Genomic DNA, 24,853 nt, shown 5'->3' with positions numbered 1-24,853 from the left:
TACAATCAGTTTCTTCACACTCGGGCACAAAAACCCCTTCACAATCTAGATGTGAATGATGACTCCTCACTGACGTTTTTAGAGGGGCACAATGTTATTTTCTACTGACTGAGTTGTAAAATAACCAAAGGAATCCAAAGCTCTGCGGGATGGAGTTTTCGCTTTTACCTTTTCCAATAATCTCCAAATCTGCACAAGTGAAAAGAAGCTTAGCTGAGTAGAACTGTTCTCCACAAAATCTTGTTCACTGGTATTAAATATAAGCCTATCTTCAATTTATTTATCAGTAGAACTAATACAGGCTGTTGGTTCCATTTCTCTGGAACTCCTATCTTGAAAATGAGATTATTTTTTCCTGAGTCATCCCTTTTGCCCATTTAAACATCGGTTCAGTCTTATTTCTTTTCTATTCTTTCCAGATTTATTTGATATCCCAAATAATTTACTATGAAATTAGCATCATGAAAGTTGAGATAATTCCTCAACCAACTCTTCAAAAGTGTTCGGTCTCAAACTGCTGATATTAAAGTATTTATCCCAAGGGCATGGGGATAAACTTTATTCATACTGTTAGTATTATACTGGAATGTGTTTAATCACATCGCTACACTTACATTAAGTGTCTGAAATGACACTAGAAATAACCAGTGAACTTCTCTACTTTCTGTTAGTCTGCAGCCTTTCCATTACTCCGTGACAACTCATGGCCCACTGTGACTCAGTTTATCCAGTTCTTTGAAATGTTATCTGCTGAAAGCTTTACAAAAAGGATTAACTCCTATTGGGAGGAAAAAGGAGTTTCATTTGGCTGCACAGACCACTTGAAAATGTTACTCAGCCTTTGTGCCTCCTGGGACCATTGATTTTATACACCAAGAGCTTTAGAAACAGAGATGTGTTTCCACTTCATGTGACTTGGTGATAGAAGCCCAGTGGGTATGGAGCGCTCTCAGTGACATCTCCAGATGTTTAATGAGTGGAGGGTAATCCAGAGACTAAGTATGGGGTGATATATCCAAGGCAGATCATGCCAGGAACCTGTCCCCTGGTTTTAGAAATGTGTATAGATGTGTTCCATGGAGATACTTTAATCTGGTAGCCTAGGAATGAGCAGGATGAGCAGATGAATCCAGCTGAAAAGTGATGTTACAGCTTTACCACTGAGGTTCAAAAGCCACAGGTGGAGTGGTCTGTTTGCCATGTTTCAAAGCCCAAGCAAAACATCTCTCTTCTACTCTTCTGGCAATGGCTGTGTCTGCCTCACTTATTAAAGTGGGGTTTTGCATCTTCCAAATGGCTTTCTTTCCCCCTCCACCTCCTTTTGACCATGTCCTCTGTGTTCTCTGTCTTTCAGACCGATTTTGAGAAGGATGTGGATATGGCTTGTAGATCAGGTGAGCACATCACAGGTGAGAATCAACAAGTGACCTGGTTTGGGGATTGAACTAGGCCATATTTTATTTCCCCTTTTTGTTTTATTTGTGTATGTCTTGTGCCTTGCATGTACTTGTGTGGGCTGCCCTTACACTCAACCGTGGCAAAAAGAAAGCAACATCCCTAATTCTGCCTTATGTATTGCTTATCCTATTTCCCTGTAGCTCTCTTGGCCTTTTAACTAAGAGTAAGCCTTTCCTCCAAGGCATTATTCCTTACTTACGGCCCATGTAACATGGTGGTGGAGAAGAGTATCAAGGAAGAAGAGATTAGATCCATCTCTTCCTACTGTGACCCTTCTTTGCTTTAGCAACCCCTGCTCAAGTGGGTCACACCAACCTCAGGCAGCTCTGTGCTCAGGAAAGGTATCTTTGAGAAGGTCTGGAGTCTGGAGAGCCTTCACTATTCCACCTGCCCCCATGCACACTTCTAGTGCAGATGGAAGTTGTACATATGGAGGTGGGTCAGGTCTCTCCTCTGCCTGCACCTTTCTGCTGTGTGTGCAGTTGCACACACCCGTTTTGATGCTGACGATCTGCATGATCACCTCTCCCTAATAACTCCCTTTTCTCTTGTTCCCCTGGGGGTGTCTGTGCTGTCTGGATTCTCCTTTCTACCTGTCTGTCTATGCAGGCTTCATTGTCCCCTGGTCCTGGCATGCCTGACCTGGGCTTTTCCTTACCCCCTGTAGATATTTAGACGTTCATCTACCTTGCCAGATTTACCCCTTCTCCCAACTGAGAGAAATGCCCCTTGCTTGGCCCTTGCATATAATTCATATCTTCCAAACCAGGATCTTCTCTAGTCAAGGACTGTACATACTGTGTGTTCAGTTACCATCATTCTCTCTCTCTGTTATGATTCCTTCCTTCCCTTCCTTCCCTTCCTCCCTTCCTTCCCTTCCTTCCCTTCCTTCCCTTCCTTCCTTCCTCCCTCCCTCCCTTCCCTCCATCCCTCCCTCTTCTTTCATTGTTTCTCTGCCTTCATTCCTTCTCTTCCTTTTCCCTTTGTTTCTCTCCTCCTTTCTCTGTTTCTGTACACATTTACCTCTCCCTTTCATTTATCTTTTCATTTATCTATCATTTATTTATCCACTTCTAATGTATTTATCTATAATTCATCTCTCTGTCTATCTTGCAATCACTTATTTATCTCTGTCCTCAGCTGTCTGTCTCGCTGTACCTGTTATTTATGTGTTTCTACCTCTGTCAACATCTATCTCTGCCAGTGTATTTCTGTGTATTGTCTATCACTGTCATTATCATTTATCTATCTAATATCTATCCATATCTTATTTATCTTTTCCTGTCCTCCTCTCTGCTGCACTCCCTCTCCCTATGCTTATCACAACCACAGTATATTTATCTCACTTATCCCTGTGATATCTTATTTCATGGTCCCTTTCTGTCCATTTATCTCTTTTCAGGGTCCGTCCATTTTCTCCTTCTGTTTCTCTGTCTTGCTCTCTCTAATCTCATTTCTGGCTGTCTCCCTCTTCTCATTTGTCTTCCTTTTCCCTTTCTGACACCAAAGATCTCAGTTTCATTAAAGTCATGTGTGAAAACATGCGTGTTAGACCATGTCTGATTCCAACACATGCTTTACAAAAGTATTTTCCAGCCCATTTTTTGCTGGAAAACAAGTCAGACCCTGGACTCCTGCAATAAAGAGGGCTTTCTGGACCTGCTACTGAGTTGCTGGCTCCCAAATGAAACTTCCCAGAGGACAGGAAGGATCTGATTGGCTTCTTCAGGGCTGAAGACCCTGGACCAGCAGCTTACTAACAGCCTAGGCTTCCCTTCCTTTACCAGCATACAGTTATACATTTTGATTGTTGATGTCTGCCTGAAAAGATATTCCTCCTCTGTTAAAGTGCTTTTGGTCTGTGCCAAGCTAAGTAGTTAATAATAACCCCCATTTCTGAGGCATTTCTATATGGTTCATCGTCCTATGCATTCTGCTTATTGAATAACAAAAAGCAGAAATCTGACTGTTGGTTTCTGGCCATCATTTCTCCTGGTGTCACTAGCTCTTGTGTTATGATGGATTGGAGATATACCTGATACCTCTCATAACCTCCTCACTTAGATTCACTAGTAAGATTGGGTCCATGGCTTAGTGTCGAAAGCTCACTTGCTCCATGCTGAGAGATTGCCAAGTGCAAACCTCTCCAAACCTACTTTCAGCAGCTAATATGAGTATGGAGAAGAGCCTGAACCAATAAACCTCACTGACACTCCCAAGTGAAAGGTTTGACTTTAGCAACATCTTCCCACAGTGTATGCTATGAATACACTGTAATGCTCTGATTTATCCTAGCCGGTTCTCTAGCAATGTCAAGATGACTGCGACTGCCATAGCTCCACTCAATATTATTAGCTTTAAAAGCTTTTTGAAAGTTCTTTTATTTTACTTGGTATCCTCCTGATCCTGCTCTGTAGCCTTAAAAAGGGCTCTTCCAGCTCCCACTGATCCCAGTATGAATTGGCAGAACAGTGTGTCCTCAGTCTCATGGGATGCCTGTCATGTCCAACCGCTGTCCCAGGAGGAGCAGATGAATTTGTCAGGTTACATAGAATCATAGAATGGTTTGGGTTGGAAAGGACCTTAAGATCATTCAGTTACAACCCCCTACCATGGGCACAGACACCTCACACTAGACCATGTCACCCAAGGCTCTGTCCAACCCAGCCTTGAACACTGCTGGGGATGGAGCATTCACAACTTCCCTGGGCAACCCATTCCAGTGCCTCAGCATCCTCACAGTAAAGAATTTCTTCCTTATATCTAACCTGAACTTCCCTTGTCTAAGTTTGAAACCCAAAGGTCATTGTTGTTGGTCCATTGAGAAAAAAAATAGGTAGGTGTAAATAGGTAGAAGGACCTTTTCCTTCTGAGATGGGTGAAAGGGAAACATGCATTTATTTCTCCTTTCCTGTGCTGAAATACTGGGTAAGTAGCCTTCAGTCCTGTACCACTTTGCCCCAGCCCCACTGTCTGTGTTTTCCATCCCCTCGAGACATTAAGGTTGGTGTTAGCGTCTTGTTAAAGTCTACGTTGTAGCCTGAAATCAACTGAGCAATAGATTCTTATTCCTTAGAAGAAAAGCAGATGTTTTATTGTGGACAGTGTTGTGTTGGAATGAATGTCTGTGTGTCCTTTATATACCTCCTATCTGGCATGTTCACCTCGTCCTCAGTTTAAGGTTTTCCTCTCCCATTAAGGAATGTTCATGGCACTCCTTTCTGTCCTCAATGAAAAAGGAAGAACACTAATAATTACCTCTCTCCAAGGCTTGCCATGATTACAAGAAGCTTAGCTTTGAGGAAAGCAGTTAGAAACTTACAACAAAATGTGGTATATTTTAAAGTATCGTATTATTGACAGTGAAACTGTCCAAAGGAAAAGGTCAGCCTGAAGCAGTGCAGTGCTTTAAATATTTATTTAAATACTTAAATATTAATTTAAGAAATTAATATTTAATTTAAGAAATTAATATTTACACTTTAAATCATTGGCAATACTGCATTTCAGCTACTTTCTGAATCAAAACGATTTTTGAGGTGAAAGCAACCTTTTCTTTTAGAGAATTCTATTCTTCCATAGGGTAGTAATATATACATTCTATATATACATATACTACATCTACTAAATCTATATATGTATTTGCTTTTCAAGATATTGTTATCAATATGACAATATGTGTTGGCCAACTTGGGAGTTTTGGCCATGGTTCTGTTGGAATCATGGAATCATAGAATGGTTTGGATTGGAAAGGACTTTAAGATCATCCAGTTCCCAGCCCCTGCCATGGACAGGTTCATAGAGAACATGTCAAATTGAGGAAGTTTTTTCCTCCTTAACTTTAGCTTTGCCTTCAGCAAATTCTTGGAATTAAAAAACCCCGAACCAGTATAAAACACTGTTCTGCCACCACAGCCTCCTGAGAGGGCCAAGGGAACATGCTAGCATGGTGTGACTGTGGAAGGTGTATTGGTGTGTTAACAAAAACCTAAGTGATGTGCTAAGGACACTTATCTGTCTCCCTAGTGCTGAATAAAGACATCACTGCCTGCAGGACCTCAACCATCACAGGAACACTGAAGCGTCCATCACTGCCAGATGAAGAGAAACTGAAACTCAATCACCAGAAGGGGTCATCAAACTTTAACAGTCTTCCAGCCAATGTCTCCAAGATGCATCTTCAAGGCTCCCCACACTACCTGGGGGCCATCAACCTGAATGAGTTCAGCAATCACTCTCTCACTCTGAAGAAGGACAAGAACCAGCCACCTAAATCCATCTACATCTGTGATGGGGACATCTTCAAGAAGTTGGACTCAGAACTCTCCCGGGCACAAGAGCAAACGCTGGACACCAGCTATGTCATTCTGCCTACCAACACGTCTACCTTACGGGCCAAACCACCCAAAGACGAGAGCAAATACAGCATCAATATTGACCAGATGCCCCAGACACGGCTCATTCACCTCAGCATGGCTACTGATCCAGGCTTTGTTGTCAAGAGTCCTCCACGGGAGCCTGTAACCATGACATGCAGTGAGGTTCAAGGTTCCTCCATGGTACAACAACAGCAGCAGCAGCAGCTGGCGCCACAGAACATCTCCAATGAGTCACAGATTCCCAACAGCCTGTGTGATACAGGTGACTCAGGGAACTCAGGTGTGGTGTCCAAGAGTGAGACAGTCTCCACCCTCTCCATGAGCTCCTTGGAGGTGAGCAATGGGTATTATTGTGTTGTTCTCACTCCTAATGATGCCCTGCTCTCAACACTGGCCACATCTGGTGTTTCAGGAGCAGCACCTAAGGCCAAACGCAGCCCACTATGCAATGCCAGTATTGCATTATCATGTGGGATCAGTGGCATGTGATACCATTTTGTAATGCTAAAAATCTCTCATTATTTCCATAAACATATTCCATTGCTGGATGAACTGTCTTTATCCCTACAGGCAATGCAAAGTCCAATAAAAACATTAGTTTGTCAAAACCTGGTCAATTTAATGCAAGGCCTATTGTTTACATGATCTTTTCTTCTACCTTCTGTTGCTGTTTCTCATTTTGATGAATTCAGTCATGATACAGATGAGAAAACCCTACTTACTGCAGATGTAAAATGTCCCAAAGGAATCCCCCACAATGCCCTTAATATCAGAGGTTTTTCATAAATGCAGCCTTCCCCTTCTAACCTGCAATAACTCATTACATGTATGAGCAGTTCTTCCTAGACCTTAAATCCTATGCTGAGGTTATGTCCTAGTGCATCTTGCCCTTTTTTTTTTGTGGCTGTTTTCAGTGAGTAAGTCTTGACCATTGCTGTCAAACTTCAGTCTTAGCTGCCTGGTGATCAAAGGCCCCAGTAGATCAGTTGGCTGGTCTACTGCTTCCTCTCTGCTTCCTCTCTGCTTCCCATTCTGTGAATGACCTGCAAGCTCATAACTAAGACAGAGCCTGAACTGGCCAAAATCTCATGTTCAGTCCCCATTTTTGGTAGAGATCCCTCTAAATGGATGGCATTTTTCATCAGAAAGAGCCAGAGCAATACGTTAAAGGTGTAGGAAGAAGGAAAAGAGAAGGTGATTCCATTTTATGTGCTGTGTGATTGATTTTGTGCCCACTCACCATCATCAGCCCCTTACTAACCTTCACCCATCTCTTTTTCTTTTGACTACCCAGAGGCGGAAATCCCGGTATGCAGAGCTAGATTTTGAGGTGAGTACATCCCTTTCTGAATGTGCTTTTCAAGGGATAGGATGAGAGACAGTAATGCTACTTGCTTTTCTTTCTGCACCTTTGCAGGACTGCTGCCTTTGCCAAAGAGCTTCTTTAAGGGTTTAAAAGCAGTGGGTTCAAAGAGGTTTGACGGGTGCCTAGTAAGGTTTACCCTGTGTAGCTAAATTAATGGGTAACTTATATTGCTGCATGATGAATACATGGACTAGTAGCTCCTGTGTAAACATCTGTAAATCAAGATCCTGCATTGGCTTGCCAAAGACCTGTAGCTTCTCTCTCAAAATGTTCTTGGGGAGCTGATGGAGCAGTAGGTGTCTGTACCACAGACCTGTTTGGAAAATACATGTACATTGGGTTAGTGGCTTAAAATACCTTCCCTTTCATGCACAGTATGTATTGCTTAAGAGAAAAGAAGCTGGTATGTCTTCACTGTCACAACCGATTGTCATCCCTGGTGTTTCAAACCTAGTAATGAACCTCACAGAATCAGCACGGGTAGAAGTCTATATTGTACGTAGGGAGATGTCCGTGCTCACACCTGAGGTTCAGAGTGGAATGCTTTGTAAGCCAATCCTCCACAGAGGGTCTGTTTGGTCTACTGAGAGCTAGTGCAGCTATCCTGAGTCCAGTCATGACATCCTTGCACCGAAGCTAACCTTTCCTTTTAAAGTTTCTAGCTTATTCCAAAACAGAGTCACATTACAGGCTCAGGAGGAGTTGCTTTAATGCTAGCATCACTTCAGAGCTCAGGCCTGGGAGCTTGGTCTGAAATTGAGGCAAGTCAGGTACATCTCAGCTGATATTTCAAACTGGTCCCAAAATATTTAAGCCACCTTCTTCCAATTATACAGCACTTAGTAGAACACAGGGAACATATTCAACATGCTCTTACATGCAAAGGGAAGTCCATATAGAAACTGGTTCTGCCTCTCCTTCTGGGCATAAGGAGGTAGAAGTGAAATGCAAAATACAAAGAAAAGGAAATTGTGGAATAGTCTGTGATGGAACTTCTTGTATCCAAGCTCTACATGTTTGGGTAAGCTCAAAGGAGACACACTGAGAACAGAACGGGCATGGGGTTGAGCATCAGTTAAAGAAGGCCAGCAAAGCTTCCTAGGTCTAGCTAGTACAACACTGCACAAACTCTGCAGCATAAATAGTTGGAAGTTGCAGGTTTAGGATAACCATAAAGTTAAAAAATAGTCTTTTCTACTCTCTCCCACTATCTCATCCTGAAAATAAAGGCAGTGCTACACTGGGTCCTCAATAAACTTTGAAGGCAGTTTATTCACATCAGATTGTACCCGCAGGGAGACTGTCGTGGTTTAAACCCAGACAGGTAATTTGTTCACTCACCCCCCCCCCTTTCCCTCCCCCTGCTCCCGGAGGGACGGAGAGGAGAATCGAAAAGAATGCAACTCCCACGGGTTGAGATAAGAACAGTATTCACATCAGATTGTACCCGCAGGGCATGACGTGCTGTGGTATGGAATACCTCTTTGGTCACTTTGGGTCAGGTGTCAGAACTAGGTTTTAATAATATATGTAAATTTGGGGGAGAGACGTGTGCTTTCTGTACAGCTGAATAGGGTTTGCTGACCTGTGGCCCCTGTGTTTGCTTCAGAAAATCATGCACACAAGGAAACGTCACCAAGACATGTTCCAAGACCTGAACAGAAAACTCCAGCATGCAGAGAAGGAGAAGGAGTCTCCAACAACGGACAGCAAGGTTAGTCAGACACTTCAGAACCATCATCTCCTAGAGCCCTCTAGTGCCAGCAGAAGCACGGTAAGAAACAGGAAAGTTTGGAGCTCTCACTGAATACTTTGCCTTGATTTTCTACCTATGATTATAGCAACAAGCACATGCACACCACAAAGGATACAGAGAGTCACAGAGGTACCGCTAGCTTATCTATAGAGTAGTCAGCAGCCCAAAATATGTTGGTCCTTATGTACTTTCATGGTGATGAGAGTCTGTATTGTCTTCTTTGTGCTTTTTCCCTGTGTTTGTATCTGCTCTTTGCATTCCCTTTCAGTGATCTATTCATCCATTCATAGCTAGGAGCCAGAAACTAGAACTGCCTTGAGGAAATCTAGGTGGAAAAGGGAGAGGGCAGAAGGAGGGGACAGCAGGAATCATATACCCCACCTACAGGGGCTAAGTTGGAGGCCAAGGCAGTGGTGATGGGCACAGCTGTTTAGGAAAGCCACAGCAATAGGATTTAAGCTGTGGTGGTGGGAGCACTTCTTGGGGAATACGTGATAATTACATGTAGCATAAGGTTGTTTGTGGAGCTGATCACCATATACATAGCTTTTCTTAACAGAAGCAAACTTCCAGGGCAAGAAGAGACTTTGAGGGAAGCAGACTGAGGGAAGAACCTTATAGCCTTTTAGAGGGGCAAAGATTTGGTACTAGAAACACATTAAGAGCCTGTGTAGTAGTTGATGTGGATAGCACAAATACAGAAGGGCGACCTGGTTGCATCTCCCCTGTGTCTCAGCCCTCATGGTCTTTTCTTTGCTGTGCTGAGCTCCGGAAATGTAGTCCCAGCAAATTCAGCTTGTGTGTGGCAAGGTGTCATTATGGGGTGCCCAGTGTTACAGAATGAGAGGGACAGTGAACCTAGCAGGCAGATTCAGATCAAAAAAGCCCATGCTGGCCCAGAATCCCCATGCAGTTTCACTGAATGTCATCTCTCTGCCTTTTCTCTATTATTTAGGTATGATACACTTGTAAAATCAAAAATGCTTAAATACCATGTAAAAGCTAATCTGTGGTATGTTGGCAGGAGAGTTTTACAGACTGAGATGTTTTGAGCATTTCAGAGGTGCATCTGTGTAGAACTGAAGTTGCCAGTGTCATCATCAAAGAGCTTTGAACTGCTGGCAAGAAGCTGTGAAGGTGGCCTTTGCGTATTGACTGAATCCTTTTCAAGTTCTGATTTTCCCTTGGATGTAACCCTAAAGGGGGAGGTTGTGAAGATCAGCATTGGCAAGTCAGTAGCGGGTATTGGTTTAAAAACATCTAAAGCAGTGCAAAGAAAAATAAATAGCTTTCTTCACTCCTTTTTCTACCATTTACTGTTGAGGACCCCACTGGAAATGATGCCTCATCTTCAGCTTGCCCCAAGAAGACAGACTGAGGGTACGAGGGATTAAATTAATAACAAAAGATTCTTTCTTTCTCTTTTATGTATGTTTAGGTTGTAAAACAATGGAGTATTTCTTCTGGTGGAAGTGATAAAACTAATGTTAGAGTAAGTCTGACTTGTTTTGCCTTGAAGAGCATTGTAGACCTCTCCCAAATCCTTCCATGATGTATGAATCCAAACACATTCCTTTAGCAATCGGAAACTCTTTGCCTTGTGAGCATGAACAAGGTCATGAGAATCCTGGAATTCCCTTGAACCCTTTCACACCTAGCATCATAGAGTAGTTTACTGGGTCTAATCCATCTGTCTCCATTGCTGTATCTTTGATTTCCCTTTTAAATAAACAACCTCAAAGTCAAGCTACCACTCCTCTCTCCAGCCCTAGCAGTTTCCCAGCCTCTCCTAGCATCATGTCCCATTGTCCTTAGTCCTCCCCAGGATATGATTCTTTTCCTAATCTTATAGTACCTCTTTTCTTCAACAACAAGGTCAGAAAGGTGCTACTGAGACTTGAATTAAATGTCTGCACAGGACCAATCTCCTTTGGGAGTTCCTAGGAATAGCGCTGGTACTTTCGGGATTGGTTTGATGTACATGGTAGTCCTCTCTGTACCTCAGTGCAGTGGCCAAAACCAATTACCTTATCACACTAAACACATAGTTCCTATCAGTTGAACATTGTCAGATTTGAAGGAAGCACCTACAGAATAGGAGAAAGAAACAGATCTGTCTCTTTTAGGAAGAGGGGTTGAAAATTCAGCCATCACATGTGTTTACTGTTGAGAATTTCTCCACCTTTAGAGGTAAAACATAATTTCTAAGCCATCTTCAGGCAAGACCTCAAGGTTTGTACCGGCACACATATTGCTCCTTCTAACTACCCTGACACATTTAAACTTTGGATTACTGCAGTGTACACTTGAAAGATAAAGAAGACTGCCCTTTACCCACTGCCCCAGAGTAGCTCCTGGCAGAGCTGGAAACATAATCAGGGACTCCTGCACGTTTGAGCTGATCAGCTTGCTTCCTTTACAAGGTCTGTTTCTGAAGGGCATTTCTGATGTGAGAATGACCTAATCCTTAGCAAAGGCAGCCTTGAACAATACCCCTTAGCTTGTTCTTATCCTGCAGACATGGAGACGGGTTTGGGGATGAATTCTGCTTTCCCTTCACTCAGCAGCTGAGGAGTCCTTCCCTGGGACCTCTTTACTCCATTGCACTGGAGGGCACAGGGTGGAAGGATACATGGCTGCTGGCCATCATACATCAATCTTCAAATCAGAACAGCTACTGCAGAGATCTGGACCCTAATTCACATCCTGCTGGGATTAAGGTGTCCCCACTGCCATCAGTCGACCTGTCATTGATTTACTAATGAGTAATGTTACCAGGATGATATGTAAGAGGTAGGCAATTAGGAGAACCAGAATACTGCCTGGAATGCCAGCAAAGTCTCAATCTTGTCCACACTCAATGCATTCCCAGGAATGACTCTGGCACCAGTGTTTGCTGCAGTTATTTTGCTGCAAAGCAAAGCACGCTGCCAATACTGAACTAACTTGAGCTTCAAAGTACAATAATACAGAATTATCCTTTCTTGGGCAACCAACTTGGATTTTTCCTTTTTTTCCCATAAAGTCTGTTCCATGTGAAATGGACTTTCATAGAATCATAGAATGCTTTGGGTTGGAAGGAACCTTAAAGACCATCTAATTCCAACCCCCTGCCATGGGCAGGAACACCTTCCACTAGAACAGGTTGCTCAAAGCCTCATCCAACCTGGCTTTAATTTCCTTAAAGACACAAACAAGAACCCCCTTAATTTGGAACCAGAGCACATCTCAGTTATGCAAACAGCTATCCCAGTGTACGCTGTTACTGCCCATTAACCTGCTTTCTCAGCTCAGCTCCTCCTCTGCAGGAGATCATCTCTGAAGTCTTCTGGCAGATTTGCTTACGTGAAGGCTCTTTCTTATATATATATCTGAAATATAAAATGCTTCTATTGTAGATGCACTCAGATTAAACTCACGTTGTGAACGGGATCCGTGTTCAAAGCATACAGGACCACACATGCACCTGCGTTCAAGCCTAGGCCACCTCACCACTGCAGAGTAAAGAGGTCTCACTCATTTGTTGCTTTATGAACTAATACAGGATGTAGACACTATTATCCTAATAACTTTTATGAGCATCCTAATAACTCCTTAGCTGACTTTTCAATGATAAGGAATGAAGATACTAACAAACTCACATAGAATCATAGAATTAGCTAGGTTAGAAAAGACCTTGAAGATCATCAAGTCCAACCTTTACCCCAGAACTGCCAAGTCCACCACTAAACCATGTCACTAAGCAAGACCTGGTGACTGCAAGTTGAAAAGTCATTTCCTGAATGCACTAATAGCTCTCCTTGTGACCTTGCCATGAGCTATGGTAAATTGCGTCCCTTGCAGTCTTCAGATGAAGCAAGGAAGATGGGGATAATTCATGAGAAATCAGCCCTTACTCAAAAGGAAGTTGCAAAGTTTTGGGAATCTGGGACAGGTTACATCTGTCCACCTAAAGAGTCTTTAAATCTATACCAAGTATCTCAGGAACAGATGGGTTTAGTTTGTACTACCTCCTCCCAAATGACTTGCAGTGGAGATTGTACAGTTACACTTCCATTTTATCCCAGACCAAACTGGAAGCTGGTGTAGACCCTGAGCAGAAAACTCAGTGAGCTATGTGTGTTGAATATTTATCCCCTAGACAGCCTGTTTGCAGCCAGGAAGCACGAGAGGAACCAAAGACTTGGAGAAAACCAAGGGCAATTTGCATCAGAAAACCCCAGCCATTCACACCACATCCTCAGTGATTCAGATGAAAACTTTCTTGGTGCCTGGGATCCACCAAACCTTCATTTTTGAGATTGCATTAACTAGCAAAAGGTTTCCACCTGGGTTATAGATATCTCCTCAGAACAGCTTTAAGGCACAGTTTGCTGTCCAAAAGGATGCATAATGACGTGTTAGGTTGGTACTGACTCAGACAGCAGAATTCTGCCTTCCTAATCATTCCCATCACTTTGAGTTGCTCTTTATCTAACCAATTGCTACCAAAAAGAAATCCTATTGCTGGAAACCTCACTCTCCATTTAAAAGTCTGGCAGACTGTAGGCTCCAATACATAGTTTTTTTCCCTGCTTCCTCCTAAACGCACACAGTTCCCAGGGTCTAAATTCTTGTAGCTGAGAGCTCCTCACATTAGAGCAGGGTAAGGGCTATTTTCAAGCTGCTTTGTACCACATGGGAAGTATTTTCCTGTATTGTCAGGGTAAAGCATCTCCAACATTGCTCCTCCCTGTGGCTTAATTGCTAAAGAAATTCCAGTGCTTGGGCTGGACATCAGGAGGGTTCACATGCTCTGCAACTACATGGGATGAGCGTGGAGGTTTTGCAGGCTTTAAAGGAAACAAAGGTTTTGTTTCTCCTTGGCTTTGAAAGCAATGGAAGTGACACTCCTGCCTTCCCCTTGCAGGAGTCCTTTCATCCAGCTCCATTAGAGAACTTTGAATCACACATATGCCTCTCTTCTCGCCAGCATTTGGCTTTGCATTCATTTTAAACAGTAGCTCTTTACTTGTTCTCAGGTCAGTGAAAGCGGTGCTGAGCAGAGCTCTTCACATTCCTCACATTTGCTCATTCTCACTTATTAGCTCTTTGCTGTGTTCAGCTCTCTGCAACTGGAATGGCTTTTGCTTTGGCTGGAGACCTGTTCTGGAGCTCACACACAGGATCTGAACTCTGCAATTCAGCTCTCCAATCCACTCCCACAGAATCTTAGAATCATAGAATATTTAGGGTTGGAAAGGACCTGAAGATCACCCAGTTCCAACCTCCCTGCCAGGGGCAGGGACACCTCACACCAGACCATGTCACCCAAGGCTTTGTCCAAGCTGGCCTTGAACACTGCCAGGGATGGAGCATTCACAACTTCCTTGGGCACCCTGTGCCAGTGCCTCACCACCCTCACAGTAAAGAACTTCTTCCTTATCTCCAACCTGAACTTCCCCTGTTTCACTTTGAACCCATCACCCCTTGTCCTATCACTACAGTCCCTAATGAAGAGTCCCTCTCCAGCATCCTTGTAGCCCCCTTCAGACACTGGAAGCTGCTCTGAGGTCTCCACGCAGCTTCTCTTCTCCAGGCTCAACAGCCCCAATGTTCTCAGCCTGGCTCCATACGGGAGGTGCTCCAGCCCCTGATCATCCTTGTGGCACCCTTTGGACTTGCTCCAACAGCTCCATGTCCTCCTTATGTTGGGGACATCAGAACTGCACACAGTGATGCAAGTGGTGTCTCACCAGAGCACAATAGAGGGGCAGGATCACTTCATCTCTGTTCCTCCTGAAAAAGCCCATGCTCCAAAACCCAGTGGAAAAAGACACATGTTTTTCTGCCTTTCTATGATTTCTTCTTATTTGTATCTTAGACAGTGTTTCTATTTTGAATGCTTATTTTCTCATCTTAAGTTGATTTTTGTCTTCAGACACCTGTAGGATATACACATTCCACCAGCACTTGCTTTGACATCTAAAAGACTAGGAAGAAGAAAGGATTTATTGATCAATATTAAAGCTCATTTCTAGCTGTGACTGCGTTCTGCATGACAGAATTAATTCCCTTGCTTGCTGTCTACCTGTCCTTTCTTCAGATCACTGCGGAGCTCCTGCTCCCAAGTAGGAAAATCTGGCTCCTGTTCATGGGAATCACTTTGCATAGACTGAGGCTGAGGGTGGTGGAGCCCATATAGTGGTGGTTGTGTCAAACTCAGGTTCATTCCTCTTTGAGTCTGTACTTCTGCTTCTGGCTGTGTGTCCTTCTACAAAGGAAGCTCCTCTTACAGGTAGGGTATCTCCTTTGTGCCACTTGTTTAATCTTTTCTGCACTCTTTAAAGGTTTTATTAACTGCCAGCTTTTAAAAGACCCATTAGAGTAATGTTTATGGGGAGGAATGCTACATAAAGCATAATAATTACTGCAATAAAATCTGTTATGAAAATGACATCAAACTTTAATTCATTCAACTATAAACTGTCTGTCAGCTTCCCTGTGTCCAAATATACCATAAATCAGAAGTTCACCTTCTCCTGTAGATCATCTGATACCTCCTGCCCCAAGTATGAGGCATCAGGTACTCTATATTGTCAATGCAATCTGCTGCTAAGGGTCTATGAAGGACCAACTTGATTAAGGGCTTGTTTGCCTTCAGCTATGCATAGAGGCTGTGCACCAGACTTTAGAAACAGCAACCCCTACAGGTTAGACCATCTGATCTTCAAACAATACAGAAGGAGAAAACATATCTTTATAATCCAGTAAATGTTAGGTATTTCAAGTTTCCTAACTCATTTCCAACAGTACGAGATAAAACCTGTCGTTTCCAACACAGATGGGATTCTGGACGAAGTTATCCACTTCCTTTTATTTTGCCTTTCTCCTAAATGAAAAGCAAAATATAATCCTTGTAGTTCAGTAGCATAAAATGAAGGAACTGCATCTACTTGTTTCAAACAAGGAAAGGAAAATGTATCATTCTGTAAAAACCCAGGACATCTTTTTCATTTTCTAATCACTTTCCATTGACATTGACCCAAAGATGAATCAGACAGCATGAGCCACATTTATCTTTCAGATTCCCTGCTATACACTCTGAATAACTTCATTCTGGTCCTAGAGTCATCGATGTCATGGGGAGAGACCATTTAGGTCATGAAATATCCTTCAAGTTGACACTGGAGGCAATGAGAACAGCATGGGAGTAGCTGGTTCTAGGGGAGTTATCCCAGAGTGCTCTGTAGAAAGCACTGAATTCCTCTTCAGGTTATTCAGGGTAACTATAAAAGTTGGCTATTAAAAACAAGCACAAAAGTGAACAAGCAAACAAAACCCCGCAGAACAAACACAAGGAGATGCAGCTTGCACATTTCATCCTTTCTGACTGAAGTGTGAAATGAAAGCTGTGTCTTAGAACAGGCAGTCTTCCATGCCCTACTAATGTAATACACTGATGCTGATCCTAAGCAAGGGTTGCACTAGGAACCAGATACTCTGGATGGAGCCAGACTGGACCCTTGAAGGCAGCACAGAGCCAATGCATAAAGGTAAGGAGGTGTCATCACCACCATTACCTTTCCATAACCAGAGTCCAGCTCAGATGACTTGTTGCAGTCTACCAGGGCTAGCTTTAGAAAGAGAGGGCTGTGTGGATTACCCCGATGTGCTTTGCTTCTGTCTTTGTTATTAGGGATTTCAGGGGGTGCTGTTGGTACTGCATCTGAAATGCCTTACATCCCAAATCCCTCTCCCTTAAAGATGTGCAGCCAAAACAAAAGCCACAGCTGAATGAAGGAGACTCCAAACGCCATCAGAGTGATGAAGACCTCCAGTTTAGTGTGCAGCATGTTTTACCCCAGCCTTGGGTTTCCTTTCCCAGCCCTCTGACAGAGCTCAGCCGTCCTGGCACCAAGCAGGAACATTTCCACCCTCTCTAACAGCCAGAAGCTCATGAGCTGTGTCAGGCCAGAGTAATGGCTCTGTCTCTGTGCGTTACTGGCAGAGCAGCCTCCGCTGCTTTCAGCTCCTGTCTCAGGCCATTCCTGGCTGTCTCTGAGGGTCCAGGCCCTGGGCCAGCACTGGAGCCTTTTACAGCCAGATTACACATCCCTCTCTCCAGGTTTTCTCTTCTTTTTCAGTGCATAGCTCGGTTTTCCCTCCTGTCTGCGACGATTGCTCAGACCCCACAGTGGGGCTGGAGGAAAATGCCAGGCTTGAAGTGTGAGCCCGGTGGCTGTTTCTATATGCTGTTCAAATGGTCAAGACCCAATGAAGACCTTTTCCATATGGGGGGAAAGAAAAAGGGAGCTGTTCCCAGAGGCCTGCTACCAATTCCCAGGGTGCCTCTTGCCAAGAGGAGATTTGCTTTTCTCTCCCAGCATCCTTGCCAGAGCTCAGCCTGGCTGATTGCATTTAACCTGCTCAGAGCACTGAATCCTTCTGCACCCATGCTCGGATCATGGCCTTACATGCAGCTGTGTGAGCTCTGTGGTGGACAGCCAGTGCATCCCACCCTTGAGTAGTACCTCCACTCACATCATCACCAGAGAAGTCCGATTCCTTTCTGAGAGTGTGAAACTACAAACAAGCCTTTCCATTTGCTGATCTGAGGCTCGTTTTCCTTTTCTAACTGTAAATAGACAACTTTGGAATCATTAAACCCACCATAGTCATAGCTAGATAACACAACACAGTGATAATCTAGATAGAAACAACCATATAGGGTTAGACCCAAGGCCAGTCTGGCCCTGGCTCCTCTCCTTCTCAGCTTGGAAAAATGAAAGAGCAGGAGGAGCCTGTGGTAGTGGATCTTCAAAAATGCCCCCTTATGAAGAATGGCATCACTTTACTTCATAGTACTGTCTGGATGCTGCTTTTGTGAATGTTTCGTGTACCTTTATAACTTTGGAAGCTTTCAGCATCAGTAGAGAGGTGTGGAAAGGTGGTCTGCAGTTTGTCTGGGTACTGTGTGCAGGGGGTGCAGGACTGGCTCCTTGGGTTCACTCTGGCCCAGGCAATGCTTGATGCCTCATTGTGCTCTGTAGTTCTTGTGTTGGAAGAGATGGTTCCTACCACGAGTACCTCATTCCTACTATCAGCAAGCCCCTAAGAGTTTCATAGAACACTTTCATATCCATCTGTAATCTCTTTTCAAGATTGAGAGGACATAGTCTGTGTAATCTTTCCTCCTACAGAACATGCCCATAACTTTGTTTATGGCTGTAAACAGTGCTACCCGCATCACTTCCCCTATATCCTTCTATCAAGAACACCACAAAGTGCACATAGTACTTCAGATGCAGATGCAGATTGGAGTTACACATTGGCATAGTGATGTTTTCTGTTCCATTCTCTATGATTCCTGTCTTTATTTATCCACTCTTAATATTCAATACATTTAATGTCTCAGATTTATTACCACTGAATAATTATTGTAACCTCCAAGTCTGATGACAGGTCTGATCAGAGGCCATTGCTGTAGATGTGAGCTCATAATTCTTTGTTCATTTCCCCCTCACCCTTAGTTTCTGTTCCTTACATGGATTTTCAGCTGCTTTCCCTCAATAGCACAAAAGGAGCCCATGACAAGAATAGCTCTGAGGTCTGCTAATCACGTTCAGTGTACATGATCAGATCTGGGTTCATCCTCAGAGCATGAAGGAGAGGCTGAAGGTCAGGAGTGTGGCAGACAAAGGGACTGTTAAAATAGAGACTGGTTGGGAATAGAAGAATGTGTGCTGAGGGTGGCCCTAAAGAATTCTACAACGGTTTGGGTTGGGAAGGACCTTAAAGCTCATTCAGTTCCAACCCCTTCCATGGGCAAGGACACCTTCCACTAGAGCAGGGTGCTCCAAGCCCCTGTGTCCAACCTGGCCTTGAACACTGCCAGGGATGGGGCAGCCACAGCCTCTCTGGGCACCCTGTGCCAGCACCTCAGCACCCTCACAGGGAAGAGCTTCTGCCTAAGAGCTCATCTCAGTCTCCCCTCTGGCAGGTTAAAGCCATTCCCCTTGGCCTGTCCCTACAGGCCCTTGTCCAAAGCCCCTCTCCATGTTTCCTGCAGCCCCTTTAGGCACTGGAGCTGCTCTAAGGCCTCCCCTTAAGGAGCTTTCTCTTCTCCATGCTGAACCAGCCCAGCTCTCTCAGCCTGTCTTATAGGAGAGCTGCTCCACCCCTTTGAGCATCTTTGTGACCTTGTCTGGGAGGAGGATAATGCCATCAAAGAAGGGCTTTTGTTTGAGGGGAAAGATGGAATTATTTATGAACTTCATGTATATGATCATTTGTGATGGTCTCTCTTAAGTAATACAGCTATGGACACTGATAACTCCAAAAACTTGTGGCATTACAGCAAGTGTGGGAGAAAAGAAAAGGTTTGTCCATTGAAAAGAAGTGTTCAGACCAAGAATTTTTTTTCTTCATCTGCTAGGAAACTCTTAATTTCATTCCATATTTTGTCCAATTCGTGCTTTTGTCTTTCCGTGCAGGTTCTTGCTGCATCTTATCATGGCAGAGTAATGGCAACTGATTTATTTAAAAACCAGTTCTTTCTTTTCTTTCAAATAACTTTAAAAAAGTTATTTTTTCCTTTTAAATCAAAATAAAGATAATTTCACAATGATTTCATTTCACACTGACAAGACCAGGTTTATCTGGTTTGTACATTTGGTCCTTTCCAACCCAAACCATACTGTGATTCTATGATTATGATTTTATGATTATGATTCTATGATACATTTGCCACTCTCTAGACACCAAATAACCTCATCCAGAGCCTTCTCCCTGTGAGCAACTGCAGGGATACAGGAGAAACTTCAAACTTACTTTTATATTAAAGGTGGAAGTTTGGAAAAGTAAGGTTTGTGGCTTGGATGATGTGATGGACGCTGTCCCTGCAGGGCATTTATGGGATCCCCTCTCAGTCTGCTCTAAACAAGCCCAGCTCCCACAATCTCCCCACATGAGAGATGCTCCAGACCCCTGACCATCTTTGCTGGACCCTCTCCAACACTTTCTTGTACTGAGAACAATGCTACAGCACCTTATCTGTCAATCAGTGTTACAGTATGGAGGCGCGATAAACAATAGCCTTACAAAAGTCTCTTAGGAGACCAAAATCAGAAGTCAAGGTATGTGGATTAGCAGGCAGCAGATGGGCGTTTAGGTTTCCTATGCTGCTACAGCAATCTCTGCAGTGTCCTGGAGTACAATCATGCCAGTGCAGCCTACGTGTGGCTTCATCTCCCCTCAATAAATACATTTTGGTGACAGCATCAAGCTGTGAGACATCTGGACTGCATGTCACCTGCACGTCTGACTCCTCACCACCTCCCCAGACTTCTTATCTCCTTGTTGTCATCCTCCATGAAGTTGCCTTTCCTCTCTTCCTTTCCATTAGCCACTACTTTTGACAGGCAGCTCAAAAGGGATCTGTGCTCCTCTCATGTGTGAGGAAGTCTTTTCTTGCCCAGTGCTGGAGTGTTTTCTGGGGATAATTAACTGTGAAAAGCATCACTTCTGGAGCAGGGAGAAAATGGAACAACTGATTTAACATCTTTGCATGGACTCCCCCTTATATAAATGCTGAGAAGTACACCTATATTACAGAGCCTCAGCTCTCCCCGGAGTCTTGTCTTGGTGTGTACTGGCTGAAACAATGAACCGCTACGGGCTGCTATCCATGGTGGGATGCTGGTGGAAGACAGGGCTAATGGTGGTTGATAAAGCCTTGAAGGTTTGGTGTGGAGTTGATGGAAATGCTTTCAGTTCCAGAGCTGACAAGCCAGCCCATCAAGCAGCACGGGTTCACTGGCAAAATAGTTAGCACGTTTTGCTGCAATTAAACAGCCTATAAATAGCTGTGCTACATAAGGAATGTATTCACATTAGAGGCAGTCAGTGTATGTTCAGAAAGAACTCATTGTAATCTGGATTTCTATGTGGGGATTTTGGGTAGAAGTAGAAAAGGATCTTGAAGTCTCAAAACCATCCTCAGTTTCTCAGTGGAAATCCAAGGGGCAAAACCCTCAGCTGAAAGCTAAAATGTAGAGACATTAGGTGATAGAGATAGCAGTGAGGAAGGAAAAGTTTGTATTTTCTTGCTAAAAATAGGCAGTTTACGCACCAAGTACAATTGAAACACTGCTTTTGGATTAGTAGTTTCACAGAAAAAAATGCCTTTAATATAAGAAAAAGAGGTGAAAGTGGTATTTATTACATGGGTACTAACCCCTCTTTCTTTCTCTTTCTCTTTTCTGTCACTTCCCTCCTCTTGCAGCAAGAAAAACAGCAGACACCAAACAAGAGACCCTGGGAAGGAATCAGGAAAGTCCAGTCCCCACCATCATGGGTTAAAAAGGACATCGAACCTGTGGCACAGTCTCCCCTAGAACTCAAAACTGTAGAGTGGGAGAAAACAGGGGCCACCATTCCCCTGGTGGGACAAGACATTATTGACCTTCAGACAGAGGTCTGAGCAGAAAGGGAAGAAAGGGACTCTCTTATTTTCTGGAAAACAAACGAAACAAACAAAACACAACCACGTTTTAAAGAAATGATTAAATTAAAACAGAACCGAGCGAGAAAAATGTTTGGTTTCTTTTGAAACCTTTGGTAAGGTTGGAGTAACTTTTGTATTGTTCTCAGCAGAGAGGGGGAATATTACTTTATAGAGTATAGTAGCTGTAGGTTCAGGACAACACGAGCTTTCCCAGGTAGGACTGGAAAAGAAGTGAGCCTGGAAGAGAGCGAGGAGGAAGCAGAGGGTGGGAAGGGGCTGCAGGGGATGAGCCCTCATCAGAGATGCTTTCGGGCTGCTGCTGCACGCCGAGAGCCTTCCTGCTCTGCCACAGGGAGGTGTGGAAAGATGCCCAGCAAAGGGCCAAGAAGATTGGGGTTGTTTGGAGACCGTAAAGAGGGGACACCCGCGGGAGCCTCGCTGCGCTGTAGATCCCTTGGGGAGACCCAGCCTTGAGGGTCTGTGGCATCCCTCGATGATCCTCGCCCCCCACCTCTCCCTCACCAGCTCACTCGAGAAGGAAGGAGACGGGATGCGCCAAACGGTGGCCAAGAAGACATTCCCACTCCGATGAGCCGCACCGTGACCTGGCATAGTGGCACTCCCACAGCGGGTCCTGGACGGGGAAGTGGTTGCATCATCCATGGCTTAAGTGGAGAGATAAGGTGGAGTTTCCTCCTCTCATCCCTCCACAGCAGAGCTTCCATGTGCCCCAAGGAGTGGGATAGGCACAGGAGGAAAGGACCACCTCCCAAACCTGCTCGCCCCGTCTCGAACGAGAGGGTGGAAGGTGTTAGAAAACCAGACCAACATGAAGAATGTAGGTCGTTTCATTGACTGTTAAATAGATAAATTCAGCACGGGCCTTGCAAAGGTCCTCTTGGCCTCATCCTTTTTATTTTTTTTTTTTTTTTTCTGTTATTTTTCCTTGCTTTCGGATTCAGATTGATTCCAAGCTGCCCCTCCCTGGAAGGCAGAGAGAGAAAGAGGGAAAGACAGACCTGCCGATGTACCTGGAGACATTTGGTATACAGAGATGTTGCCTTAGGACATTGAGACAAACTGACAACACGAATAACGTCCACTTGGAAACAAACGAACAGACAAACAAAATAATCTATTTTTTTCCTTCTTCTTTTCTTTTCTTCAATAAAAAGAGAACTTGAAACCCGAGACCTTTCTTTTCTTTGGCTCTTGTCATTTCGAATGCCTTTTATGTGCCGTAGGACTGCGCAGGCAAGGGGTGAGCATGCCACCTGCTGAAGGTGGAAGGCAGAGTTGCTCCATGGAAAGCTTGGGATGGTGGGAACACACAGCCTTTTTGCTGCTGGCTTTGTTTTATTCAGTTCAGGCTTTGGTTATTATCCCCTGGCTGGCTCTTCTCCTCCCTCCCCACTGCCCAGAGCCAGCAAGCAGGTTTGTGGTCCTACAAGAAGGAAGAGGTGGAGCTGATCAGGAAAGCAGGACATTCCTCATCAAAAAATACTGTCTTTTTATTTCACCATGAAAAGAAATAATAACAATTTTAATTTCTTTTTGGTCATTAAACATTTCTCAAAGCTATTTACATAAAACAACGTATCTATATTTCACACACACCCCCCCCCCCCCCCCCCAATGTAGTGCAATACTTCTATCATTTAATAAATATACCAGTAACATTACAAGCAGACTTCATTTTTCTTACCATTCCCAGCACTGTCTGTCTGATGTTTGGAACAACTCTCCCAGCTTTGGAGATGTGCAGTGGCAGAGCTCTGGTTGTAAGCGGCCAGACTGTGCCAGACAGCAAAGCTTGATCAGGGTCTGGGTTCTTACTGTGTGTTTTGGTCTCTTTTTGATAGAAATTAATACAAAACCAAAATATTTTTAGGGAAAAACTAGCAATGGATTCAAAATGCAAAACAGTCACTGCCCCCAGTTGTGCTTCTGCCACTGAGGTGTTGCTTGGCTTGACAACATCTCCGTTTAAACTCTCCTTTGGGCCACCTGGGTGATCTTTAATGGCATTTACCTTGCCATTACCTGTAGAATATAAAGGATGGAAAGAAAAAAAAATCCAAATAGCTTAAAGAATAGGGAAAGTGATTACTTATAAAAAACTGTGATATTATTGTTCAATTTTAGATTACTCTATGAAACAGGAAAGCACAAAGGCCTCCCTCAGATGCCGGGTTGTATGATATTGTAATTATTATAATTACACATTATGAATTTTAGCATACAGATATCTTTCTACTGTGTTTTAATTCTTTTCTCTATTTTTTCCCCCCTCTCCTTTCCCCTTACCCAACCAAGCCTCTTCTCTTCCACCTTCCCCATTCACCCATTCACTCCAGCCGACTCGCAGGACATTAACGGTGATATGTAATTACAGAGATCAATGTTTGTTTAATAACTGTTGCTCTTCGACTTTCTCTGCTCAGCTCCTCCGGTTAATTCTGTTCTCCCATGCCCTGCCCCATGCCATGCCTTCCCCTTCCTCCTCTCCGTGTTCGTCAGTTATTTTTTCTGTACAGTTTTCAGAGCACAAAATGAATGTGTCTTATTTCTAATAAAAGAGGTGCAAACTCCGGCCATGTCTGCTTTTTACCAGCGCCCCTGCCCGCGCCCCACATGTGCTTTGCATTTCGCCCGGGTGCTGGGAAACACCTCTCCTGGACCCACAAGTTGACACCTTGGCTGTCTACTCTGGCATATCCATAGCCCAGGGCCAAACTTGTCCCATGAGTGCATCTTTTGCTTTTAGCTTCTTGACATCCCCCAGAATACTTCCCTTTATGATGCACATTTCCAGGGCATGAGGAGTTCCTTTCTTTATGCAGCACAGCCTGCTTTTCTGCAGTTATCTTTAACCCAAACCTTGATGCATCCTTCCAAATATCATATGATGTGAGGGACAGATCTGGCAGCATTATTGGCTGAAGGCAGTGATGCTGGGTTATAGTTTCCAGTGGAGCCAGGATAATGCTGATGCTACCCTGACTGCACACCTGCAAAGCCAATGTCAACTTCAGCTGGATTTCCCTGCCACCTCCTGTATTACCAGGCAGGCTGCAAGCAGCAGCATGGCTCAGTGGATGAGGGTGTGAAGGATATCACTCATTAAAGATAACAAGAAATGAATCTAGGTGGAGATTATTCATTTTCTTGGTGTTTATCCTCGAATACCTGAAATCCTTCATCAAGAAAATGTGTCCTTATCTCCCTATCTCTGCTCCATCACTTCCTTGACAGTTTTTAGGTTCACAGGCAGGATGCAGGAAGCATCTGACAAATCAGATCAAGGGCTGCTGTTCTCTAAAGGCTTGATCCAAAGCCCAGTAGGTCCACAGATTGTAATGACTTCTCTTTGTCTGACTGAAATGAACAGGATATCCTGAAAGAGC

General features: G+C 43.9%; 1 protein-coding gene across 2 annotated transcripts in view; it reads left to right on the top strand.

Moving 5' to 3' along the window:
- The window catches only part of ADGRB1 (adhesion G protein-coupled receptor B1), a 283,293-nt gene extending 261,406 nt beyond the window's left edge, over nt 1–21,887 (top strand). The window contains exons 29-33 of one of the 2 annotated variants that reach the window (XM_057412111.1): nt 1,355–1,409; nt 5,485–6,170; nt 7,132–7,167; nt 8,813–8,917; nt 21,225–21,887. In XM_057412111.1, the coding sequence (XP_057268094.1) occupies nt 1,355–1,409; nt 5,485–6,170; nt 7,132–7,167; nt 8,813–8,917; nt 21,225–21,422 (1,080 nt within the window). In that variant the 3' untranslated portion in view covers nt 21,423–21,887. The remainder of the gene's footprint in view (nt 1–1,354; nt 1,410–5,484; nt 6,171–7,131; nt 7,168–8,812; nt 8,918–21,224) is intronic. The other variant, XM_057412112.1, reaches the window with a different exon arrangement.
- Nucleotides 21,888–24,853: the final 2,966 nt, after the last annotated feature.

This window comes from Pezoporus wallicus, unplaced genomic scaffold (assembly GCF_028554395.1).
Source record: "Pezoporus wallicus isolate ANWC-B61680 ecotype Strahan unplaced genomic scaffold, APGP_CSIRO_Pwel_v1 contig_13809, whole genome shotgun sequence".
Taxonomy (NCBI): domain Eukaryota; kingdom Metazoa; phylum Chordata; class Aves; order Psittaciformes; family Psittacidae; genus Pezoporus; species Pezoporus wallicus.
Note: the sequence above shows the minus strand (reverse complement) of the source record. Positions and strands in the feature narration are given on the sequence as shown.